The following is a 21,097-nucleotide window of genomic DNA, read 5'->3' on the forward strand; positions in this document are numbered from 1 at the left end:
TAAGAATGAGCATTCCACTTGCCCACTCTCTATCACCAACTGCTTATGTTATCCCCTAAGTCCAGGCAGTTATCACTTCCCTCCCTCCCTCATGTCCCTTTACCCAACCTCCAATTTTTCCAACAACTCCTTTAGCGTGAACTGGTGCAGGACCATCTCCTCTAAGAAGCCTTCCCCAATGGCACACCTCCATCCCACAACAGAATCCTCTGTCCATATTGCTCTCGTTATTGAATTCGTCACATTCTGTAATAAACTATGGCCACAGAGAGCTCTTTTTTCCTCTTCTTACGTCCCAACACCAACCACACTTATGTGGCACACAGACGTTGCTAAGTACTTACTTGCAGGAATATTGGTTTGGCTAATTTTTCTTTCTTCCCCCCTGTTACTTTTGTTTTTTCCTTTAAGGGCTGTCCTTTTTCCTGCTACCTGAGTGTTACCCTAGGCTGGTTCTTTGTCATCCCTTGATTTCTCTTTGTACCCTTCTGAGTAGGGCTCCCCTTTCTAGGCCTCAACTCTCTCTTTTTTTTTTTTTTTTAATTTTTTTTTTAATTTTTAAAATTTATTTATTATTATTTTTTGAGGTACACCAAGTTCAATCATCTGTATTTATACACATATCCCCGTATTCCCTTCCTGCCTCGACTCCTGCCCATCTTCCCCGTCCCAGTCCTCTAAGGCATCATCCATCCTTGAGTTGAACTCCCTTTGTTATACAGCAACTTCCCACTGGCTATCTATTTAACAGTTGGTACTATATATATGTCTGTGCTACTCTCTCGCTTCCTCTCAGCTTCCCCTTCACCCCCCGCCCCCCAAACCTCGAGTTCTCCAGTCCATTCTCTGCATCTGTGTCCTTGTTCTTGTCTTGTCACTGAGTTCATCAGTACTATTTTTAGATTCTGTATATATGAGTTAGCATACAATATTTGTCTTTCTCTTTCTGACTTACTTCATTCTGTATGACAGACTCTAGGTCTATCCACCTCAGTACATATAGCTCCATCTCATTCCTTTTTATAGCTGAGTAATATTCCATTGTATATATATGGGGCCTCAACTCTCTTTGCAAAGGCTCCAAAAGCCTTACCTTCTGAGGGCAATTTTATAGAGGAGGCCCACCTCCCATCTAAATAACATCCCAGGATCTCTATTTGCCCTGTGGTCATCTTTACGTACAAAGTACACTGACACTGTAACCTCAACCTGTATAAATCCAACTTCCTCACACCTGTCTCAAAACCCAGTCCCCTTCACACAGCCTCTGTCCCTACGGAGGAGTTCATTACATGCCCTGCCAGTCAAGTCTAGATTAACCTCTCAGTCAGTATGTTTTTTTTTGTTTCTTCAAAATATGTATTTCTTCATTCAATTCTGTGGTATGTTATGATATGGAAGAATCAGGATACAAAGGCAGGTAGACTGTATGGTCTAATTCTGTAGATATGTGTCTGGACATTATATGAGTCTAGAAAAAAGACTAGAAGAAATGTACCAATGTTGAAAGTGAATGCTGTGGGATTCTACTGGGTTTCAAAGTCTTCTTCCTTAAACTATGTTGTATTTTAAGAATGAGCTGCAGTAAACAAGCATTGTTTGTACTGGAAAGAAAATTTTTTATCATGCCCTTCTAGATGCCCACTGCTCCTAACCCAGACCAAATCACCTCCCATTTCATTTTTCCTAATTGCGCTGTTTCAGGCTCATACATTAACACTGATTTCCATTCATAAATTCTCACAGACCACTTTTCTTCCTACCTAAGTGTCACACTCCATCCCACACTCAGGGCCTTGAGGACCTGGGCATGTTTAGCCTGACTGCCCTAGACTCTGTTCCAGTGGGGCTGTTCTCCTCCACACCAGGCACATATCTGTCCTTGAGTCTTGATAGAGCCCTCCATCCGCCCACATAGAAGCTTCCTTTCTCCTCCTCTCAAGCCTATACACGTTACAGGACATATCTGAAACCTTGCCTTCTCCAGCTAGCCTTTCAGAGTTAACGTGCAGAGTGCGGATAATTTTTGACTCACCCTCGTATACTCAGGTACTTGTGGGAAGAGAGGCAGGCAATTTGGAGTTTTCTATTAAAACCAAAAGTGTACATGTGGAGAGTGTAGGAAAAGGGGTATTTTTACTTTATATATAAATTTAAACTCTTAAAATACTGAATTCATATATTAGTTGTTCAATTAAGTGAGAAAAATTAGAGGAAAATTAAATTAAGAAGAAGACTGCAATCCTGTATTTTGGCAGAGAAGCAAAAACCAGGAAAACCTATTTGAGAATTGCCTCAGGAGGAAGAAGCTTAAACCCTGAGAATGGGTGAGATGTTCTTTTTTTCAGAGCGAATACAGAAAAGATGAAGCAAGGGGCTGTATGCACAGAGGCATGCGTGCTTTCCGTAGAACTTGTAAGAGTGAGCCAGATTTCAAACACTGGGCCACCTTCCAAAAGGGCCTCTGGGGAAAGTTCTTTTGCTTGCTAGTGCCAGACGGTACAGCACAAACCTGCTTAGAGGGTCACATTCCTTCTACACTGGAGCAAGAGGTCCAAATGCTTTGGAATTTAGTAGAAATGAAGATTTTAAAAAAATTAATTAATTGATTGATTGATTGGCTGCATTGAGTCTTCGTTGCTGCACACGGGCTTTCTTTAGTTGCATTGAGCAGGGGCTACCCTTCATTGTGGTGTGTGGGTTTTTCATTGTGGTGGCTTCTCTTGTTGCAGAACATGGGCTCTAGGCGCACAAGCTTCAGTAGTTGTAGCACACAGGCTCAATAGTTGTGGCTCATGGGCTCTAGAGCGCAGGCTCAGTAGTTGTGGCGCACAGGCTTAGCTGCTCCACAGCCTGTGATATCTTCCTGGGTCAGGGATCGAACCTGCGTCCCCTGCATTGGCAGGCAGATTCTTAACCACTGAGCCACCTAGGAAGCCCTGAAGATTTTTTTGAATGTCGTCCACAGAATGTGGTTCACTCTCCCCTGGCTGGGTGGGCAGATTGAAAGGAATGGTCCCAGGGAATTCCTGGTAACTCTCTTCCTCTCCACGTCACTGTAACGCCTGCTGGCCACTGGGTCCAGGCCCTCCACACGCCAGTGGGTTGGTCCCATCTCCCCAGTGAGGGTGCCTTGATCAAAGCTGTGGCTGACCCACCTTTTCCATACCCAGGAAGTAACACTGAAGAGTGGGCAAAAAACCTGAAGAAGGTTGATTATGAGCTGCTGTGCACTGATGGAACCAGGAAGTCTGTAGACGATGCTCTGAACTGCAACCTGGCCTCAGGCCCGAATCATGCTGTGGTCACACGGGAAGATAAGGCAGCGTGTGTTCGCAGCATATTAGACAAACAGCAGGTATGGACCAGCCAGGGCCTCCAACCCTTTCTTCTTGGGGGAGTGTGGATTATTTGGGGATTTCCCAGCTGAGTACTAGCCTACACTCCAGCATTCTTTTTCTGAAAGTTAGAACTGGGAGGGATGGATTATGGAACTGAATCTCCCAGGCCTGGCTCTGCTTATATATTCTGCTCACTGGAGATCAGACCCCATCTGATGCACGTGTCCCAGGGTCCAAGCATCTGCCTTCCAGCTCAATCCTGACCTTGCTCTGTGGTACCCTCATCTTCCCCACTTCTGCCTTTTTTAAAATGAAGGTGACTGATCCTGTTTCCCAGCCTTTCTAGATACAAGTCATGAAATGTATTCAGTACTTCTCTTGCTTAGGCAGACTGAGAATCATCCAACAGGCAGAAGAACCTGGAAACCCTACCCTCAGGGAACTTGTCCTTTGGGGAAAACAACCAATCCAGGGCTGGCCTTATGGGGAGAAGGGCCTCCTGAGTATTTTAATCCTAAAGACCCCTCCACCCACAAACACCACCACCACCCTCCCCTCAGGGACAGCTTCCTGTCTGTTGATCCACCATTAGTTTTCTTCTTTTAAAAATTAAGATAGCACACCTTTGTGAGTCCTCTGAAGGTAAATGATACTAATAATTAGCATTTAATGAACATTTCCTAAGTGCTAGATGGAATGCTAAACTTTCTGTAATCATTATTTCATTTATAATCTTAGAAGGCCTGGAAGAGTCGAGCCTCTTATCAAGACAGGATCAAAGATGCAGTCAAATGTGAACTACCTGTACCACCCCTCATTGGGTGGCTCATATTTAATATCTTCTTTGACGATAATACTTAAAAGGGACATGTTTCTGCCCTCTCATTTCCTGGAAGCCACCTCCAAGACCATGGCCAATGAAGTGGGGAACAGAGATCAGAGAAGTCAGCAGTGGGAGGGAGGGACTTCCCCAGGGAGATGGGACCAGGATGGACCCTAGAGAGGACTTTGGGATCTCATGCAAGCACAGACTTGGGGTCCATAACTGTGTGAATGCCAGGTGGTGGATGTGGAAAGATCCCGAGGCATCCCCTGCAGCTTCCCTTTCTTCGCAGGGCTAGTTCCCAGCTTCCAGTCTCCTCCATCCAATCCGTGTATTCCCAGCAGCTCTTTGCCACAGGTCCTCATGCACTTTCTGTCCATTTCACAGGATCAATTTGGAAAAGATGGCAGTAACTGCCCGAGCAGTTTTTGTTTGTTCAGCTCTAAAACCAAGGACCTTCTGTTCAGGGATGACACGAAATGTTTGGCTCCGCTTGGGAACGGAACAACGTATCGTGCCTACTTAGGAGCGAATTATGTTGAGGCTGTGGCTAACGTGGGACGATGCTCAGGCTCAAGTGGTAAGAGGAACAGGACATGGAACCTGCAAAGTGAACATGCGCGGGCTTCTGGGTGCTGGTTACAAAATGAGGAGCAGGCTGTAGTCCCCAGGAGATGACCAACAGACAAGATGAAATGATGAGGGAACAATGCAATCCAAGCATGAATGAAAGGCTACTTGTATGGGCAGAGGGTAAGGGGACACGGGCTGAAGGCACTGAGATACTGACTCCCGGGACATGCAAAAGTCCATGCTATTAAGAAGAAAAGGAAGAGAGTTATGTGCCCATGCCCACTGCTCTGCTCTAAACACCTTTTTATACAGCGCTGCCTTGTTCAAAATGGTTCAAACCTCTAGCTACATGTGGGAATTTACATTTATATTAGTATCAAACAAAATTTTAAATTTAGTTCCTCAGTCACACCAGCCATGATTCAAGCGCTCAACAGATACATGTGTCTCCACATAGCTAAGCAACGAGAATATTTCCAGCATCGCAGAGTTCTTTTACATGGCGCTGCTCCTGAGAGCTTGAACAATGATAAGTTCCAGTTACTCTAAAGTTGCCATACACACCACAGGCATAGCTTGGAGATATTGCAGTTTCAGTTTCAGAATGTTGCAATAAAGGAATATTGCAATAAAGCAAGTCCTATGAAGGTTTTGGTTTCACAGTGTATATAAAAGTTACATTTATACTACACTGCAAAGTGTGCGATAGCACTATGTCTGAAAAATGTCTAACAATGTACATACCTTAATTAAAAAATACTTTATTGCTAAAAAACGCTAACCATCATTGGAGCCTTCAGCGAGTCACAATCTCTTTGCTGATGGAGGGTCCTGCCTCGGTGGTGATGGCTGCTGACTGATCAGGGTGGTGGTTGCTGAAGGTTGGGGTGACTGTGGCAATTTCTTAAGAATAAGACAACCATTAAGTTTGCTTAATTGGCTCTTCTTTCTTGAACGATTTCTCTGTAGCAAGCAATGCTGCTTGATAGCAGTTTACCCAAAATAGAACTTCTTTCAAAATTGGAGTTCAGTCCTCTCAAGCCCTGCTGCTACTTTATCAACTAAGTTTATATAATATTCTAAATCCCTTGTTGCCATTTTAACAATCTGCACAGCATCTTCAACAGGAGTAGATTTCATCCCAAGAAACCACCTTCTTTATTCATCCATAAGGAGCAATTCGTCATTCGTTAAAGTTCTGTTATAAGATTGCATCAATTCAGTCACATTTTCAGGCGTCACCTCTAATTCTAGTTCTCTTGCTATTTCCGCCAAGTCTGCAATTACTTCCTCCACTGAAGTCTTGAATCTCTCCAACCTATGAGGGTTGGAATCAACTTCTTTCAAACTCCTGTTCACGTTAATATTTTGACCTTTCTCCATGAATCACAAATGTTCGTAACGGCACCCTTTCCACGAGGTTTTCAGTTGACTTTGCCCAGAGCCATCAGAGGAATCACTATCTATGGCAGCTACAGCCTTATGAAGTGTATTTCTTTAATAAGACTTGAGAGTCAGAATGACTCCTTGATCCACGGGCTGCATTATGGGTGTTGTGTTAGCAGGGCGACGAGTCTGGGGCACTTTTGTATCAGTCTTAAATGTTGATTCACTTAACCGAAAATAAATATAGGGAGATTTTAACTGTCCTACCCCTCTGCTTTGCCCCCACAGACCTCCTGGAAGCCTGCACTTTCCACAGAACTTAAAATCCAACAGTGGGGCCACCACGTGATGGAGATGGGAGCTCACTGGACCCAGATGCTTTGCCTGGTTTCGCTGGTCTGAGTGGTTTGGTTGCCTTCACAGTTTGGTGGTGGCACCTCTGCAGAACAAAATAAAAATAAAAGTTACTATTGGTTTTATCTTTTAAAAACTTCATTTTTTCCCTAAATGTTTGGAAAGACTAAATACACGTGCAACAAGCCCTTCCTTCAGAGCTCAAAATTCATTTGCTCTTTCCCACTGCCACACCTCCAAGTAGGAATTTTCTCTAAAAGGGGTCTGCGTGGTCATTATAATAGAATCAAGTGTATAAGGCTGTGTGTGTGCACGCGCAAGTGTGTCTGTGTGTGCTGCTGGGGAAGGGGCAGGAAGGAGGATGCAGAGTAAGTACTGAGATGGTGTGCTCAAGGCAGTACAGAAAAAGAATATAGGCGATTTACATATTTAAAATATTTTTAATAAATGTCATCAGGTATACTTGAAGTCCTGAGTCTTACTGCTTGGAAAAGTGAATCACTGGAACCTCTTCTTACTAAAAATCATCCCTTGACCCCAACTCCCACGGCAGTCACTGCCCTGTCTCCTCCCATTCTTAGTGGAGCTCCTGAAAGGTGGAGCCTCATTCTTTCCACACCTCACTTGTTATTAATGGCTGAACACAGAAAAATCAGTCCTCTGCTCCATTCACATCCCTGCAGCTATTCAGGTCAAGGTCACCACCCACCTGCCAGCTGTGAAAACCAATTGGTTCTTTCACCCTTGAGTCTGTTTACTAACTTGATATGGCTGACCACTCACTGTTCCTTGGACCCCTCCCCCAGCTTCTCTGACACAGCAGCTCTCCGCTTTGGTTCCTGCCTCTCTGTCCTCTTGTGGTCTTATGTGGGCTCATCCTACCAGTTCTGAAATGTAGGGTAATCTTCCTGGGGTTCTTCTCTTGATCTAGTGTTCTTCCCACTTTTCAGGACCTCCCTAAGCAATGAGAATGACTCCTGAGCATCTACATCTATAGTTCTGACCCCTGCCTCCAGCATCCTACACTCACACCTCCTCCTGCCTGTGCATCTATCCTGTAGAGTTCTCACAGCAATCAGAAGCCCAACAAATAAAAAAAATCTTACCCCTTCCCTCTCCTGCTTCCCTAATCCAACTATTGTTTCCAAACATTTCTTACTGGTTAAAGACATGGTCTGCTACCCACTCACAGGAGTCATAAACTGAGGAGCCAAATTTCAATCCACTATTTTCCCTCATTCCACAGCCAAAGTCAGCAAGTTCTGTTGATTTTGCCTTCTAAACAACTCTCCAGTTTGCCCCTTTGTTTCCTAACTCCTCGATTTAAACTCTGGGGAAGAACCGCAGGCTGGGGGGCTTCTGAACCCAATAGTCCACATCTCTCAACTTTCTGGTATCCTAGGAAACAGACCCTGGGTTCACTTTGCAGTCCAGACATGATGTTCCCCTTTTTTGCACACAGCCCTACTTTGCTTTGAGCTTAGCAACACTCTGCCTTATGTAATATGCACCTAAACTCCACCCTTGCCCCAAATCCTATAATTCTTTCTTCTCCTTTGTTTGGTGAGATGCCCCACGGTTCCTCTGGCGTGTGGTCTGTCTTACTGCAATGAATCAACAAATCTAATTTTATCAACAATGTACTGAGTACCTACCATGATCCAGGCACTATCCTAGGGACTGTGAACACAACAATCCATATTATAGTCTCTGAAAATAATTTCTGTTTATTTTTATTTATTCCTCCCCCTAGACTGCCTTCTCTGTACAGAGAACTGTCTGAAATCATGTTCACCAGATACTATCGGTATAAAAACTAAGGTGATTTGTGTTTTTCTTCTTTGATCTTTCATTATTTCATTATGATGCTGAGTTTTTACTATAATAAATATCTCATTTTAATTCTTTTTAAAAAAATCCTCCATTTTTTCAAAGCAACAGAGTTAAAAGAGATAAGCCAGAGTATAGGAATCACATGATTGGTGTCCTTGAGCCTGAGATAAGTTCCATCGTGATTTGGAGCTGCTGGGAACAGGAGAGAGAAAAATGTACCCAGTGAATCAGACATTTTAATTAACGGAAGAGAAGGAAAAATGGTCTATGTTGGTTTTGCTGTAACTCTCCATCTGCTGTTAGAATCAGGGAGCAGAGCACTTTCAGCCAGCAGCAGTCAGTGTCTGCACGTCCTTCCTCTGCATCCATCCCCACAGAGCTCCCGGGAGCCTGTGGAGTCCCAGAGGTGGAGATGTGAGAGGACAGGAAGCCTCCGAAGCCATTCTCTCCTGCTGAGAATGGCAGCACCACCTTCTAACGCGAGTGTGGAAGGTGTGCACATTTCTTCTGCCTTCATAATCCCCAGGAAACAAATTGAAGAAACAGCATGACAGTATCTTATCAAAGCCTTGCTTCCTCATTCCCAAATTTCACTGCCGACATGGCACTTGTTTAACTCACATGGCTCTGACTAAAAATCCTTACACAGTGAGGACAGTTCTGGTAGGTGTTCTCCATGTCCGGCCCTTCCTCCTTCCCTGCATTTTCAGTCCCTAACAGAAGTTGTTATAAAGGAACTCTGCGTGTGTGTGGTGTGTGTGTGTGTGTGTGTGTGTGTGTGTTTGTGTGTGTTGGGTGGTGGATACAGAGGAGGGATCAGGACCATGAGAAAGAAAAAAATGGACTGTGGTAAGATTACCATCGGTTCTGATAGTTTTAATTCTTAAAGCTAATCTAAAATATAGTAGTTGGTTTACTTACTTTAACCGCCCATCCTAATACATACTCCCTTAATCTGGAGTCCCTATTGCCTACCTTTAGCAATGAAATGCCTGGAAAATGAATTTTCCTGTGTTAGAGTATATAGTCAAGCACAAAGGATCCCAGCTGCCTGGGATCAGTGGGTAAGTTACTCAACCCCTGCCTCAGTTCGCCCTCTGTAAAACTGGGAAAATGGCTCATCGTGAGGATTAAACAAGTTAATAAATTTAAAGTATTTAGAACAATGCCTGGCTCTAGCAAGCACTCATTAATGTGAGCAATTATCCTCATTACCTCCTCTCCCCTCCCCCGCGCTGCTCTCCCTGAGCTCACTGTTCATTTAGGCCCTCATTACCTGTCACAGAGATGCTGCTGACTACCTCCAGGACATGTTTCACTCCTGTGTCGCTGACTGTCCCTTCTCAGCCTTCTTTGTGCGGTTCCCTCTCCTCCTCACTCATGCTCTGTACAATTTAATGGCCGCTCGTGTACATATGCCTCCCAAATGAAAATCCAGCACCTATTGCAGATACTTCACATTTGTTTACTGTATCACCTGCTTAACATAAGATTTTAGACTTCCCAGAGGCACCAGAAACTGCATATACACAAAAGAGGCAATTTTCACCCCGGTTATGTCACCGGCCCCAAACACCCTTCAACTGAGTTCTCTCATTCACGTTAAGCACTTTGATCTCCCCAGCAATGCACACTGAGTGCTTCAGAAACAGTCTTGATAGCTCTCCTCCTCCTTAACTCAACGTATCCAATCAATCACCAAATCCTATATATTTTCCTTCTAACTATCTCTCATACCTGTGCCCTCCTTTCTACAGTTTCCACTCATCCCTGGTTCAGACCCTGTGCATCATTGCCAAAACACTGCAACAGTCCCCAGCTGGTTTCCCTGCCTCCAGTCTTTTGTCTCTCAAACCACAGTTCGCTGCTGACCTGCCAGTTGTCTATTTCACTCCCAACTGAAACTCCTCATTGCATTCTAGATAAAGTCTAGGTTCCTCAGCATAGCACACAGTCCCTTCACGTCTGCTTTTTGCCAACATTTCCTGCTTCATCTCCTGCTATTTCTGCTGAAATGACACCTGCTTAATGACAAAGACTGCAAACTGGCAGCCCCTAGGCCGGCCACTTCCGACCTGATGAGGTGTTTTATCTGGGCTACACGTTTTCATTACTTGCTAAAATTTGAAAAGTGGAAAAGTTCCCTTTAAAACCTTTCTTTCTGGCTTCTCTTGAAAAAGTGAAGAACGGGACACCTTGGTTCCACATACCTGCCTGGCAGAATGGTGGCTGCCCTCTTAGGGCAAGAGTGACAGTTTTCAACAGCCCCTGCCCCTCCCATTGATTTTCCCGACTGCTTCCCTTAACGTAGGTGTCTCAGTTGCAGCCCTAGATTTACAGTGTAGGAACACTGAATTGCAGTTTCTTCTGCACAGATCACCCTTTCTCCTGTTACGCCTGCAGAGGCAAACTCATCCTTCACGGCTCAGTTCCTGTCATTTTCCTCCAGGAGCTTTTCTCTGAACCCACGTGGACTAGGCGCCCCTTTCTGCATTCCCATACCGCACCTTACACCTTCCATCACACCTTGTGCCACATCAAAGGTCTGTATAATGCTTGAGTTCCTCACAAGACTCACCTCGCCTTACGAAGGGGGCGACTGGAAATTCTCAGGGGAGATTTCTTGAGCCGTTCATTTTATTCCTCCATCATTTTGTCAACCACCATGAAGAGAGCGGCGACATTTGACTCACATCTTAAAGGATGAGCGTGTCATTCACCTGTGGCTGGCTGCTTAGTCTTTCGGTGGGAGCACAGTGTCCAAGAGAACTACAACTCCCATCAGGTTCCTCGGGATCCCGGCCTCCGAAGGAGGAAATACAACTTAGGAACTACCGCTCCCGTGATGCTCCGCTTCGCACGCCTGCGCACAGCGCAGGGCCACGTTGCTTTGCTGTGCCGGATAGCACGATCTCAGCCATGGCTTCCGCAGACTCCCGGCGGGTGGGGAATGGCGGCGGTGTCCGGGGCGCCTTCCAGCCATACCTGGACTCCTTGCGACAGGAGCTGCAGCAGAGGGACCCGACGCTGCTCTCAGTCGTGGTGGCTCTCCTCGCGGTGCTGCTGACGCTGGGTAAAGAGGCGGCCGGTGCATATGGCGGGTGCAGGGCGGGCGGGCATCAGAGCTTGGACTGGGTTTGTGCAGACCGCGGACGCGGGGCGGAGATGGCACCTGGGGGGTGTCTAGAGAGGGAGACTCACCCCATATACCACCCTGCCCTCCTGCCTGCAGCAGCAGGAGCAGCGCAGAGTTCAAGGGGATTCCCCGTGACCCCCGGAGTGACTTCCTGGTCCTTGGGCACGGGTTACGACCCCAGCTCTGCCTGCACGCGCGGGTCTCCCCCTTCCATTTGCTTTGGCTACCAAGATTCAAGTGGTCTTGGCTCCAAGTTCGAGCATCCTGTGTTTGTGAGTTGGGCGCTGGGGATACAAAGTTAATAAAGCAAGATTGTACTTGAGGAGTACACTGTGCAATGGGGTAGGGGGTGCAGATGCAGAAAAGTTGACAGTTGATAGTGGCTGGCACTCAGCGGAGTTCCCAACAACAACGATTATGATGGTGGCAATAACAAGGAAAGTAAGTTCCAGATGAATGAAGTGTTCTGTGGTAGACTTCTTAATTTCCCCCAGCCCAGCCATACATGCATATTGTTGATAATCAAGGCATAATTTTGGTTGTTTTTCTCTTCCACAGTGTTCTGGAAGTTCATCCGGAGCAGAAGGAGCAGTCAAAGAGCTGTTCTTCTTGTTGGCCTTTGTGACTCTGGGAAAACATTGCTTTTTGTCAGAGTAAATGCTTTGATTTATACCTCTCTTAAACCTGATAGGAAATTTTAGGGCATCCCATTATTCCTGTGAGATTTACTTTGGAAAAGAAGCTGTTGCTGACAGATTGGGGAGTTAACTCTTGACTCACTTGGGCAGATGAAAAGACTCTTGAAAAACTCTTAAACTGGAATTTCTTGACCACATTTATTCTCTTGCACTTGCCACGTACTGAGATTTAGCCCTTATCCCATGTAAGGGTTTTATATACTCACTACTTTCATGCCATGGCTAAGGATGCCAGAACAGCTGAAGAGATAGAGGATGATAATCTGTATACAGTGTATAATTCTTCTGAGAATTTGTCAAAGAAACTTTTTAAAGGGGTGATTCTTCTACATATTGGCTACTTAGGCTTCTTTTCACTAATATTTATTTTTAATCTGTGTAGTATTTTTAAATATTTGGTTTTTGCTGCAGAGAGTAGCAGAGGTTTTCTCCTCATTACGCTTCTTTTTTGAGAGTATCAATTATTTCCCTTCCACTAAAGAAATGTAATCTCTAGTTATCTTTGATGGTTGCAAATGCTGATGGAAGGGCTGTAAATTTGGCCACTAACCATTTGAAACTATTATTTGAAAATAATGGTTTAAAAATAATAGTTTTCCCTCTCTTCTCATTGCGGAGAGGAAAATGAAGTTTGCAGTTAATTCGATTTTTCTACAAGCAAAAGGGAAAAAACAATCAATATGGTCCTTTTCAGCTATTGTAAGCAACATTCGTTTGTTTGACCATATACCTAGGAGAGTTAAAGTTACTTTCTTTAGGTTTGCTATTTATGTGTGCTCTGATCTCCCCCATACTGTGTTTTGTTTTGTTTTGTTTTACAGTTGTTAACAGGCCTTTACAGAGACACTCAGACTTCCATCACTGACAGCTCTGCTGTGTACAGAGTCAACAATAGCAGGGTAAGAGGTTCCTAAAATGTGGGGAGTCTGACAGCTTTACTTTACTTTGGTGTGTCAGGAAGAGACATTTCTGGGATAAATTAGTCTGAGGGCATAGGTACTGTTCATAGCATATTTTAATGGATAAATATTGTGCATGTGACAAATTCTTTTCTCGACCATCCAAGCAGTGAACTTAATCATGCCCTCCCCTGCTTTGTTGTACCTTATGCACACTGATGTTACATCACATTTTATTAGCTTGTGTTTCTGTCTTCTTTTCAACTTTACCATGAGTTCTTAAGAGTGAGCATTAAGCCATTTTCTTTAGTACGTGTATATGGGGCAAAAATTCAGAAGGTTAAAAAGGATATTTGGTGAAAACTTATTTTGCCTTTCCTATCCCTCTTTACAAGTCTTCTCCTTGGAAGTAATAACTTACCATTTTCCTGTATAGTCTTCCAGATGGTCTATGCTATACAAACATATCTGTATATATTTACTTTTTTCTTTTTTAATACTCTGTCCCCCCCCCCCTTTTTTTTAAATTAACAATATAACTGATACAGCTTGGGTTTGTTGTCATTTTTTTCTTTCTCATTTGCATACATAGTACTACCTGGTTGATTTATGAGCCACATAGTATTCCATTATGTGGCTGTACTGTACAATTTTTTTTGCTTTCTTAAAGCCTTTATTTTTGAGACATGACAGAAAAATCTTACAGGTACACATGGAAAAGTAATACATGATCACAGTTGAAAGTGAAGACAATCTAATCAGAAAGCTTTTACTCCTGTCAGCTAATGTTGAGTTTTTGTTTAATAAGAGCCTATTAGCAGACATGATTTTTTTGTTGTTACAATCTTGCTTTTACAATGTTGCATGAGTATATTTTAAAAATACCAATGAGGAATCACGAGAAGGGCTTTTCAGGTACCTCTATGGCTCCAGAATGTAGATAGTGACCGCCAAACCAATTGTAGTGCTTAGTAAGTGTTTAGTGAGTGAGTGGAAGGAAGATAGGTGGGTGGCTGGTTGGAGGCGTTAGATGTATAGATGGATGAATTAGAATGGTGATTCTAGAGACCTTTTCCTCTTTTCCTTGGGTCCCCCTCCACCCTCCCTCCCTCCCTCCCTCCCTTTTCTGGTACCTCCAGTATTACACATTGTAAGCAAAGATAAAGAGATATCCTTTTAAATGTCTTAGAGATATTTTTTCTTTTTTTAATAATGGCACTGTTTCTGACTCAGACCTTTTTAAACTGCCAAGGTTTCAGATTTTGAAATTTCTGATTTGGGAGATCTTTAGTTCTTGGAGCACTTGTACTAGATATTTTCAGTGGGATATTCCAGGGTATGCCTTAGACCTATACTTTCCAACAGAGTAGCCACTGGCCTGTGTGACTGTTGAGCACCGGAAATGGGAGTAGTCCAAATTGAAGGCTGCTGTATGTTTAAAATATACACCAGATCTTGAAGACTTGAGGTGAAAAAAAGAATGTAAAATATCAGTTTCTTGATTTCTTTATTATATGTTAAAAAGACAATTTAGATATGTTGGATTATGTAATATACATTATTAAAATTTTACCTATTTCTTTTTGCTTTTTTAATATGCCTATCAGCAAACTTAGCATTGCATATGAGACTTGCAAATTTCTGTTGAATATATAAAACCTTCCTTCTATTTTACTTCTTTTCCCACCCCGTTTATATTTTAGATCTAGTCTCTCAAAATAGGAATGTATCTAGTAATGTATCTTTTTTTTTAACCTTTTGGAATCCATACTTTTTTATATTATTTTTTTAAATAGTCAGAATTGTTTGATTCTCAGTTACATAGATATAAATGAAATTACTGTTGATGCGAGCTTGACATTAACATACACATTGCATTTGGCTATTTTCTGACAGCTTTTTTGACTATATTTATTATTATACAATAAAAATGTTTTCTGTTACCAACTGAGAATCCTTTTTTTTTTCTTTTAATTTATTTTATTTATGTATTTATTTTGGCTGTGTTGGGTCTTCATTGCTATGCGCGGGCTTTCTCTAGTTGTGGTGAGCAGGGGCTACTCTTATTGGCGTGCGCTGGCTTCCCTTGTTGCAGAGCACAGGCTCTAGGCACATAGGATTCAGTAGTTGCAGCACGCATGCTCAGTAGTTGTGGTGCACAGGCTTAGTTGTTCTGCGGCATGTGAGATCTTCCAGGACCAGGGATCGAATCCATGTCCCCTGCATTGGCAGGTGGATTCTCAACTACTGTGACGCTAGGGAAGTCACACACTGAGAGTTCTTAATTAATATTTTTGTTAATTGCTACCTATAATTTCCCTAATCTCTAATGTTGGGGGATTTAAAAAAGTTTTTTTTATTGCAGTATAGTTGATTTACAATGTGTTAGTTTCAGGTGTACAGCAAAGTGAATCAGTTGTACATGTACATATATCCACTTTTTTTTTTTTAAATTCTTTTTCCATATAGGCCATTACGGAGTATTGAGTTAGCTGTGCTAACTAATAGAACCTGTGCTATATAGCAGGTTCTTATTAGTTATCTATTTATATATAGTAGTGTGTATATGTCAGTCCCAGTCTCCCAATTTATCCCTCTCCCCATTATCCCCTGGTAACCATAAGTTTTTCTACATCCATGATTCTACTTCTGTTTTGTAATTCTACTATTTGTGATGTACTTTTTTTTTAGATTCCACATGTAAGCAGTATCATATAATCTTTGTCTTTCTGTGTCTGACTTACTTCACTCAGTATGACAGTCTCTAGTTCCATCCATATTGCTGCAAATGGCATTATTTTGTTCTTTTTTATGGCTGAGTTAGTAATGTATCTCATGGATTGTTTATAGTAGTTGATGTGGTGATTATGAAATGTGATAGTGGGTCCCAACCTTAGGTCCCTAGACTCTTACCAGGATTAAGAAAGAAAAAAAGGCTAATTACTTTGTATATTGCCTATAAAAGTTTACACAGACTAAGTGATGAGTCACAGTGTATCCCGCTGTAATTATGTGAGGTCTGTGCTGTACTGCTGACTCCCTCTTGCTGAGTAGTGGTTGAGGCTGGCTGTGGAGAAGGTAGAACCTCTGAGAAATGATCCATGGGTCTGATACATGTTCCAGGGCTATACCCAAGAGTCTTAGCATTGAGCATAGCCACATCTGCATTGAACCTGAGCTCAAGAATGAAGGCCCGGAATGAATAGCATGTAAGTGGGCACTTAATCAGTCTGCTCAGTAGGGGCATAACCCCACCCTGTTCAGTGATTGTCACATGGATCAAGAATTGACACAAAATATTGAGAGAGTTAGAACAAATAAATGGTGTGTCTAGTGGACATATATTTTAAAATTAGATTGCAGTAGAAATATAAAAGAATGTTTTGTTTTTATAAAGGTTGGGATCTCTGTAGTGGTAACATGCTATATGAGAAAGTATAGGTTCTTATCTTACAATATTTAGTTTGTGAATGTTTATTACTATTTTTCATGTTTTTGCTTTTATTCATACTGGTACATTTCCCCAGCCTCAGATGGACTTTCCTGACTTCCCCATACAGGGTTAGGTTTCTCACATACCCTCAGAACATTGGTCAAAGTTGTGATTTTACATATATATGTAATTTTACACTGTGTTGAACTTTCTGATTATATTATAAGCCCTATTAGGGCAGGGACCATGTTTTTGCCCACTCACATCTCCAGAGCCTTTCATGATTTATAAATAGAGGATGCTCTGTGAACATTTGTTTGATTCATTAATCAGTTAGTGACATTTTTTTGATTCATTAATTAATTGGGTACCATTCTGATACCTGAGATCTGATATGAAAGATTTCTGTTGTGAATGTGAATCAGGACTGAAACATTATTGTTGCCATCCTTAGGGCACTAACCTGACCTTGATTGACCTCCCTGGTCATGAGAGCTTGAGACTTCAGTTCTTAGAGCGGTTTAAAGCTTCAGCCAGGTAAGTAGGAAGTGGGATGGGCTTCCCTGAAATCTGTATATCAAGGCCAACTGTGTTGTTTGCTCTTGTGGTATTCTGGAGGCAGCCTGGTATCCTGGAGTGGAAAGAGCATAAACCCTGGGGTCAGCATTTCTGAGTTGCAAGCCCACCTTCACTTGGATTATATGAGATAATGTTTGAAAATATTTCTCAGAGTGTTCAGAAAGTGTTTACTGTTATTATCATGTCAGTAAATTTTTCATTTACTCTGAGGACAAGTTTAATAATGTGTAGAACTATTAAAATCTGAAAAAAAGAATTTTAAAGGTAGGTGGCATCTGAGAAGATATTAAAATCCAACATTATGTATTTCTATCCATAAATTATCTAAAATTGACATCTGAAAAGCACAGAAGAATATTTTCATATTTCTTTTAGTATTGTCCTAGTACGAGGGTGAGTCAAAAATGATCCACACTCAGGTTATATTAAGACTTCTATGAATTCTACAGCCAGAGTGTGGATCATTTTTGACTCACCCTCGTATTACTGACTCTTATTTCCTAAATTTCTTGTGCTTCAGTTTAAGGTGCTTTATTCTTGTTGAGTCTCTAACACTGATAGGAACTCGAGGAAAATCAAAATACCACATTTCATTTATTTTTAAGACACATTTTAATGTCTGTGACATTGGAATACCATTTATAGTTGATGGTGTCATAGTTTAATTTGCAGTATTTTCTTTCTTAGTTGAACCTGATATAATGTGTTTTAATTGATGGAATCTGGTTTGATGGAATGAGGTATTTGTTGTTTTCCTTATTTTTGAAGTTATCTTGTTTTGTATTTTGTTGTTGCTTCCTTGCCCACAAGGTGGTGGTGATGAGCAGTCTGTCACAGTTGAGGCTATTATTTGATTTAAAAAAAAAACTTTATTTTTAGAGAATTTTTAGTTCACAGCAAAACTGAGCAGAAGGTACAGAGATTTCCCATGTAACCCCACCCCGACACATGCCTAACCTCCCCTATTATCAGCATCCTTTACCCCTGTGGTTCATTTGTTATAATTGATGTACCTCAATTGACACATCATAATCACTCAATCTGTATTTTACATTAGGATTTATTCTTGGTGTTGTAGCTCCTAGGAACTTGAAAAAATGTACAATGATAGGTATAAATAGTATCATAGAGAGTAGTTTCACTGCCTTAAAAATCCTTTGTGCTCTGCCAGGTCATCCTTCTCTCCCCTAAGTCCTGACAACCACTCATCTTTTTACTGTCTCTGTAGTTTTGCCTTTTTCAGAATTTCATATAGTGGGAAACATACAGTATGTAGCCTTTTCATGTTGGCTTCTTTCACTTAGTAATATGCATTCCAATTTCTTCTGTGTCTTTTCATTGTTTGATAGCTTATTTCTTTGTAGTGCTGAATAATATGCCATTGTCTACATATACCACAGTTTGTCCACTCACCTATTGAAGGAAATCTCGGTTGCTTCCAAATTTTGGCAGTTCTGAATAAAGCTGGTTTTTGTGTGAACATAAGTTTTGGGGTAAATATCAAGGAGCACAATAGCAGAATCATATAGTAAGGGTACGTTTAGTTTTGTGAGAGATTGCCGAACTGTCTTCCAAAGTGGCTGCACCATTTTGCGTTCCCACCAGTGATGAGTGAGGGTTCCACTTGCTCTGCATCCTGACCAGCATTTAGTGTTGTCAGTGTTCTGGATTTTGGCCACTCTAATGGGTATATAATGCTGTCTAATTGTTGTTTTAATTTGCATTTCCCTGATGGTATATGATGTGGAGCATCTTTTCGTATACTTATTTGCTGTTTATAAGCTATTTAAATCTTGTTTGGTGTGGTGTCTGTAAAGATCGTCAGCCCATTTCTTAATTAGGTTGTTTCTTTTCTTACTGTTGAGTTTCAAGAGTTCTTTTATATTTTGGATAACAGTCCTTAACAGATATATCTTTTGCAGATGTTTTCTCCCAGTCTGTGGCTTGTTTTCTCATTTTCTTGATGTTGACTTTTGTAGAGCAGAAATTCTTATCTTTAATGAAGTCCAGTTTACCATAGATTCTCTTCATGGATTGTGTTGTATCTAAAAAGTCATTGTCAAACCCAGGATCATCTAGATTTTTCTCCAGTGTTGTCTCCTAGGAGTTTTGTAGTTTTGATTTACGTTTAGGTATGTGATCCATTTTAAGTTAATTTTTGTGAAAGGTGTAAGTTCCGTATCTAGATTCATTTTTTTGCATGTGGATATCTAGCTGTTCCAGCACTATTTGTTGAAAAGACTGTCTTTGCTCCATTTATTGTCTCTGCTCCTCAAAGATCACATGACTGTATATATGAAGGTCTCTTTCTGGACTCTGTTCTGTTGATCTATTCTCTCACCAATACCATGCTGTCTTTGTTACTGTAGTTTCATAGTAAGTTGGTAATGTCAGTTCTTCAACTTTGTTCTTCAGTATTGTGTTGACTGTTCTGGGTCTTTTGCCTCTCTGTATAAACTTTAGAATCAGTTTGTCAGTATCCACAAATAAGTTACTGAGATTTTGATTGGAATTGCACTGAATCTATAAATCAAGTTGGGGAGAACTGACATCTTGACACTATTTAGTCTTCCTATCCATGAACATGGAATATCTCTCCATTTTTCTAGTTCTACTTCGACTATGTTGATCAGAGTTTCATAGTTTTCCTCATATAGATTTCGTATGTATTTGTACCTAAGTTTCATATTGTGGGATGCTAATGTAAATGGTATTGTGTTTTTAATATCAGATTCCATTTGTTCATCCCTGATACTTGGGTAAGCTTCTGTATCAACCTGTATCCTGCAACTCTGCTATAATCAATTATTAGTTTCTGAGCTTTTTGGTTGATTTTTTTTCAGATCTTCTACATAGACAGTCATTTCATGTGCAAACAGACATTTTTGTTCCTTCCTAATCTATATATCTTTTACTTCCTTTTCTTGTCCTAATGCATTAGTTTGAAATTACAGTATGATGTTGCAAAAGCAGTGATTTTTGCTGTGTTCCTGGTCTTAGCAGGAAATCTTTGATTTTTTTCACCATTAAGTATGATGTTAGCTATGTGATTTTTGTAGATACTCTTTTATCAAGTTAAGGAAGTTCCCCTCTAGTCTTCGTTTACTAGGAGTTTTTATTATGAATGGTTGTTAGATTTTGTCAAATGCTTTTTTGAATCAATTGATATGATCATGTGATTTTTCTTTTTTAGTTTATACGTCAATGAAATGATTATGTTAATTGATTTTCGAATGTTGAACCAGCCTTGCATACCACTTGGTTGTTGTGATATTGTGATTTATAATGAGAGATATATATTTGGAATTATATTTCTGGCACAGAGCTTATAAAACCCGTGGAATTTCCTAAGTGATGAGAGTGATAAAGGTGTCTTTTGTTATGTTATTGAGGTGAGTTTTGGAAAGTACCTAAGGATGGGAGCTGGGTGGCAGGAGAACCAGCCATGTGGTTAGAGAGTTAGACCTTTTCATTTCCACCCAGGGAGGGGAGAGGAGAGAGGCTGGAGGTTGAATCAATCTCCAGTGGTCATTTGTTCAATCGTCACACCTATATGATCATGTCTCCATAATACCCAAAAAGGATGAGATTCATAGGGCTTCCAGGTTGGGGAACCAGAATGCCACCCTGCAGTGCCCAGACTCCACGGGGACAGAAGCTCCTTTGTTCAGGACCTTGCCATATGTATCTCTTCATCTGGCTGTTGATTCATATCCTTTAATATCTTTTGCAATAAACTGATAATTTAGTGAGTAAATGAATTTCATGAGTTCTGTGAACTGTTCTCACAAATTAATTGAATCCAAGAAGGGTAAGTCATGGGAACCTCTGATTTATAGCCAGTCGGTCAGAAGTATAGGTAACAACTGGACTTTTGACTGGTGTCAGAGGTCCCCTCTACCAAATGAGTCCAACTGAAGGAGGGAGCTGTGAGACCTTCCAGTCTATAGCCTGTCCATCAGAAGGACAGGTAGCAAGCAATCTGGGCTCATACTTGACATCTGAAATGGAGGGCAGTCTTGGACTGAACTCTTAACCTGTG

General features: G+C 41.5%; 2 protein-coding genes across 2 annotated transcripts in view; both read left to right on the top strand.

Moving 5' to 3' along the window:
* The window catches only part of LOC130855064 (serotransferrin-like), a 28,065-nt gene extending 21,158 nt beyond the window's left edge, over nucleotides 1-6,907 (top strand). Inside the window, exons 15-17 of the mRNA XM_057737919.1 lie at nucleotides 3,174-3,358; nucleotides 4,552-4,744; nucleotides 6,412-6,907. Coding sequence (XP_057593902.1) covers nucleotides 3,174-3,358; nucleotides 4,552-4,744; nucleotides 6,412-6,446 — 413 coding nt within the window. The 3' untranslated portion in view covers nucleotides 6,447-6,907. The remainder of the gene's footprint in view (nucleotides 1-3,173; nucleotides 3,359-4,551; nucleotides 4,745-6,411) is intronic.
* A 4,273-nt stretch (nucleotides 6,908-11,180) lies between these two features.
* SRPRB (SRP receptor subunit beta) overlaps nucleotides 11,181-21,097 on the top strand; it is a 30,113-nt gene continuing 20,196 nt past the window's right edge. The window contains exons 1-4 of the mRNA XM_057737920.1: nucleotides 11,181-11,383; nucleotides 12,005-12,099; nucleotides 12,966-13,043; nucleotides 16,931-17,013. Of these exons, the coding sequence (XP_057593903.1) occupies nucleotides 11,230-11,383; nucleotides 12,005-12,099; nucleotides 12,966-13,043; nucleotides 16,931-17,013 (410 nt within the window). The 5' untranslated portion in view covers nucleotides 11,181-11,229. The remainder of the gene's footprint in view (nucleotides 11,384-12,004; nucleotides 12,100-12,965; nucleotides 13,044-16,930; nucleotides 17,014-21,097) is intronic.

The sequence above is a fragment of the Hippopotamus amphibius genome, chromosome 6 (genome assembly GCF_030028045.1).
Source record: "Hippopotamus amphibius kiboko isolate mHipAmp2 chromosome 6, mHipAmp2.hap2, whole genome shotgun sequence".
Lineage (NCBI taxonomy): Eukaryota > Metazoa > Chordata > Mammalia > Artiodactyla > Hippopotamidae > Hippopotamus > Hippopotamus amphibius.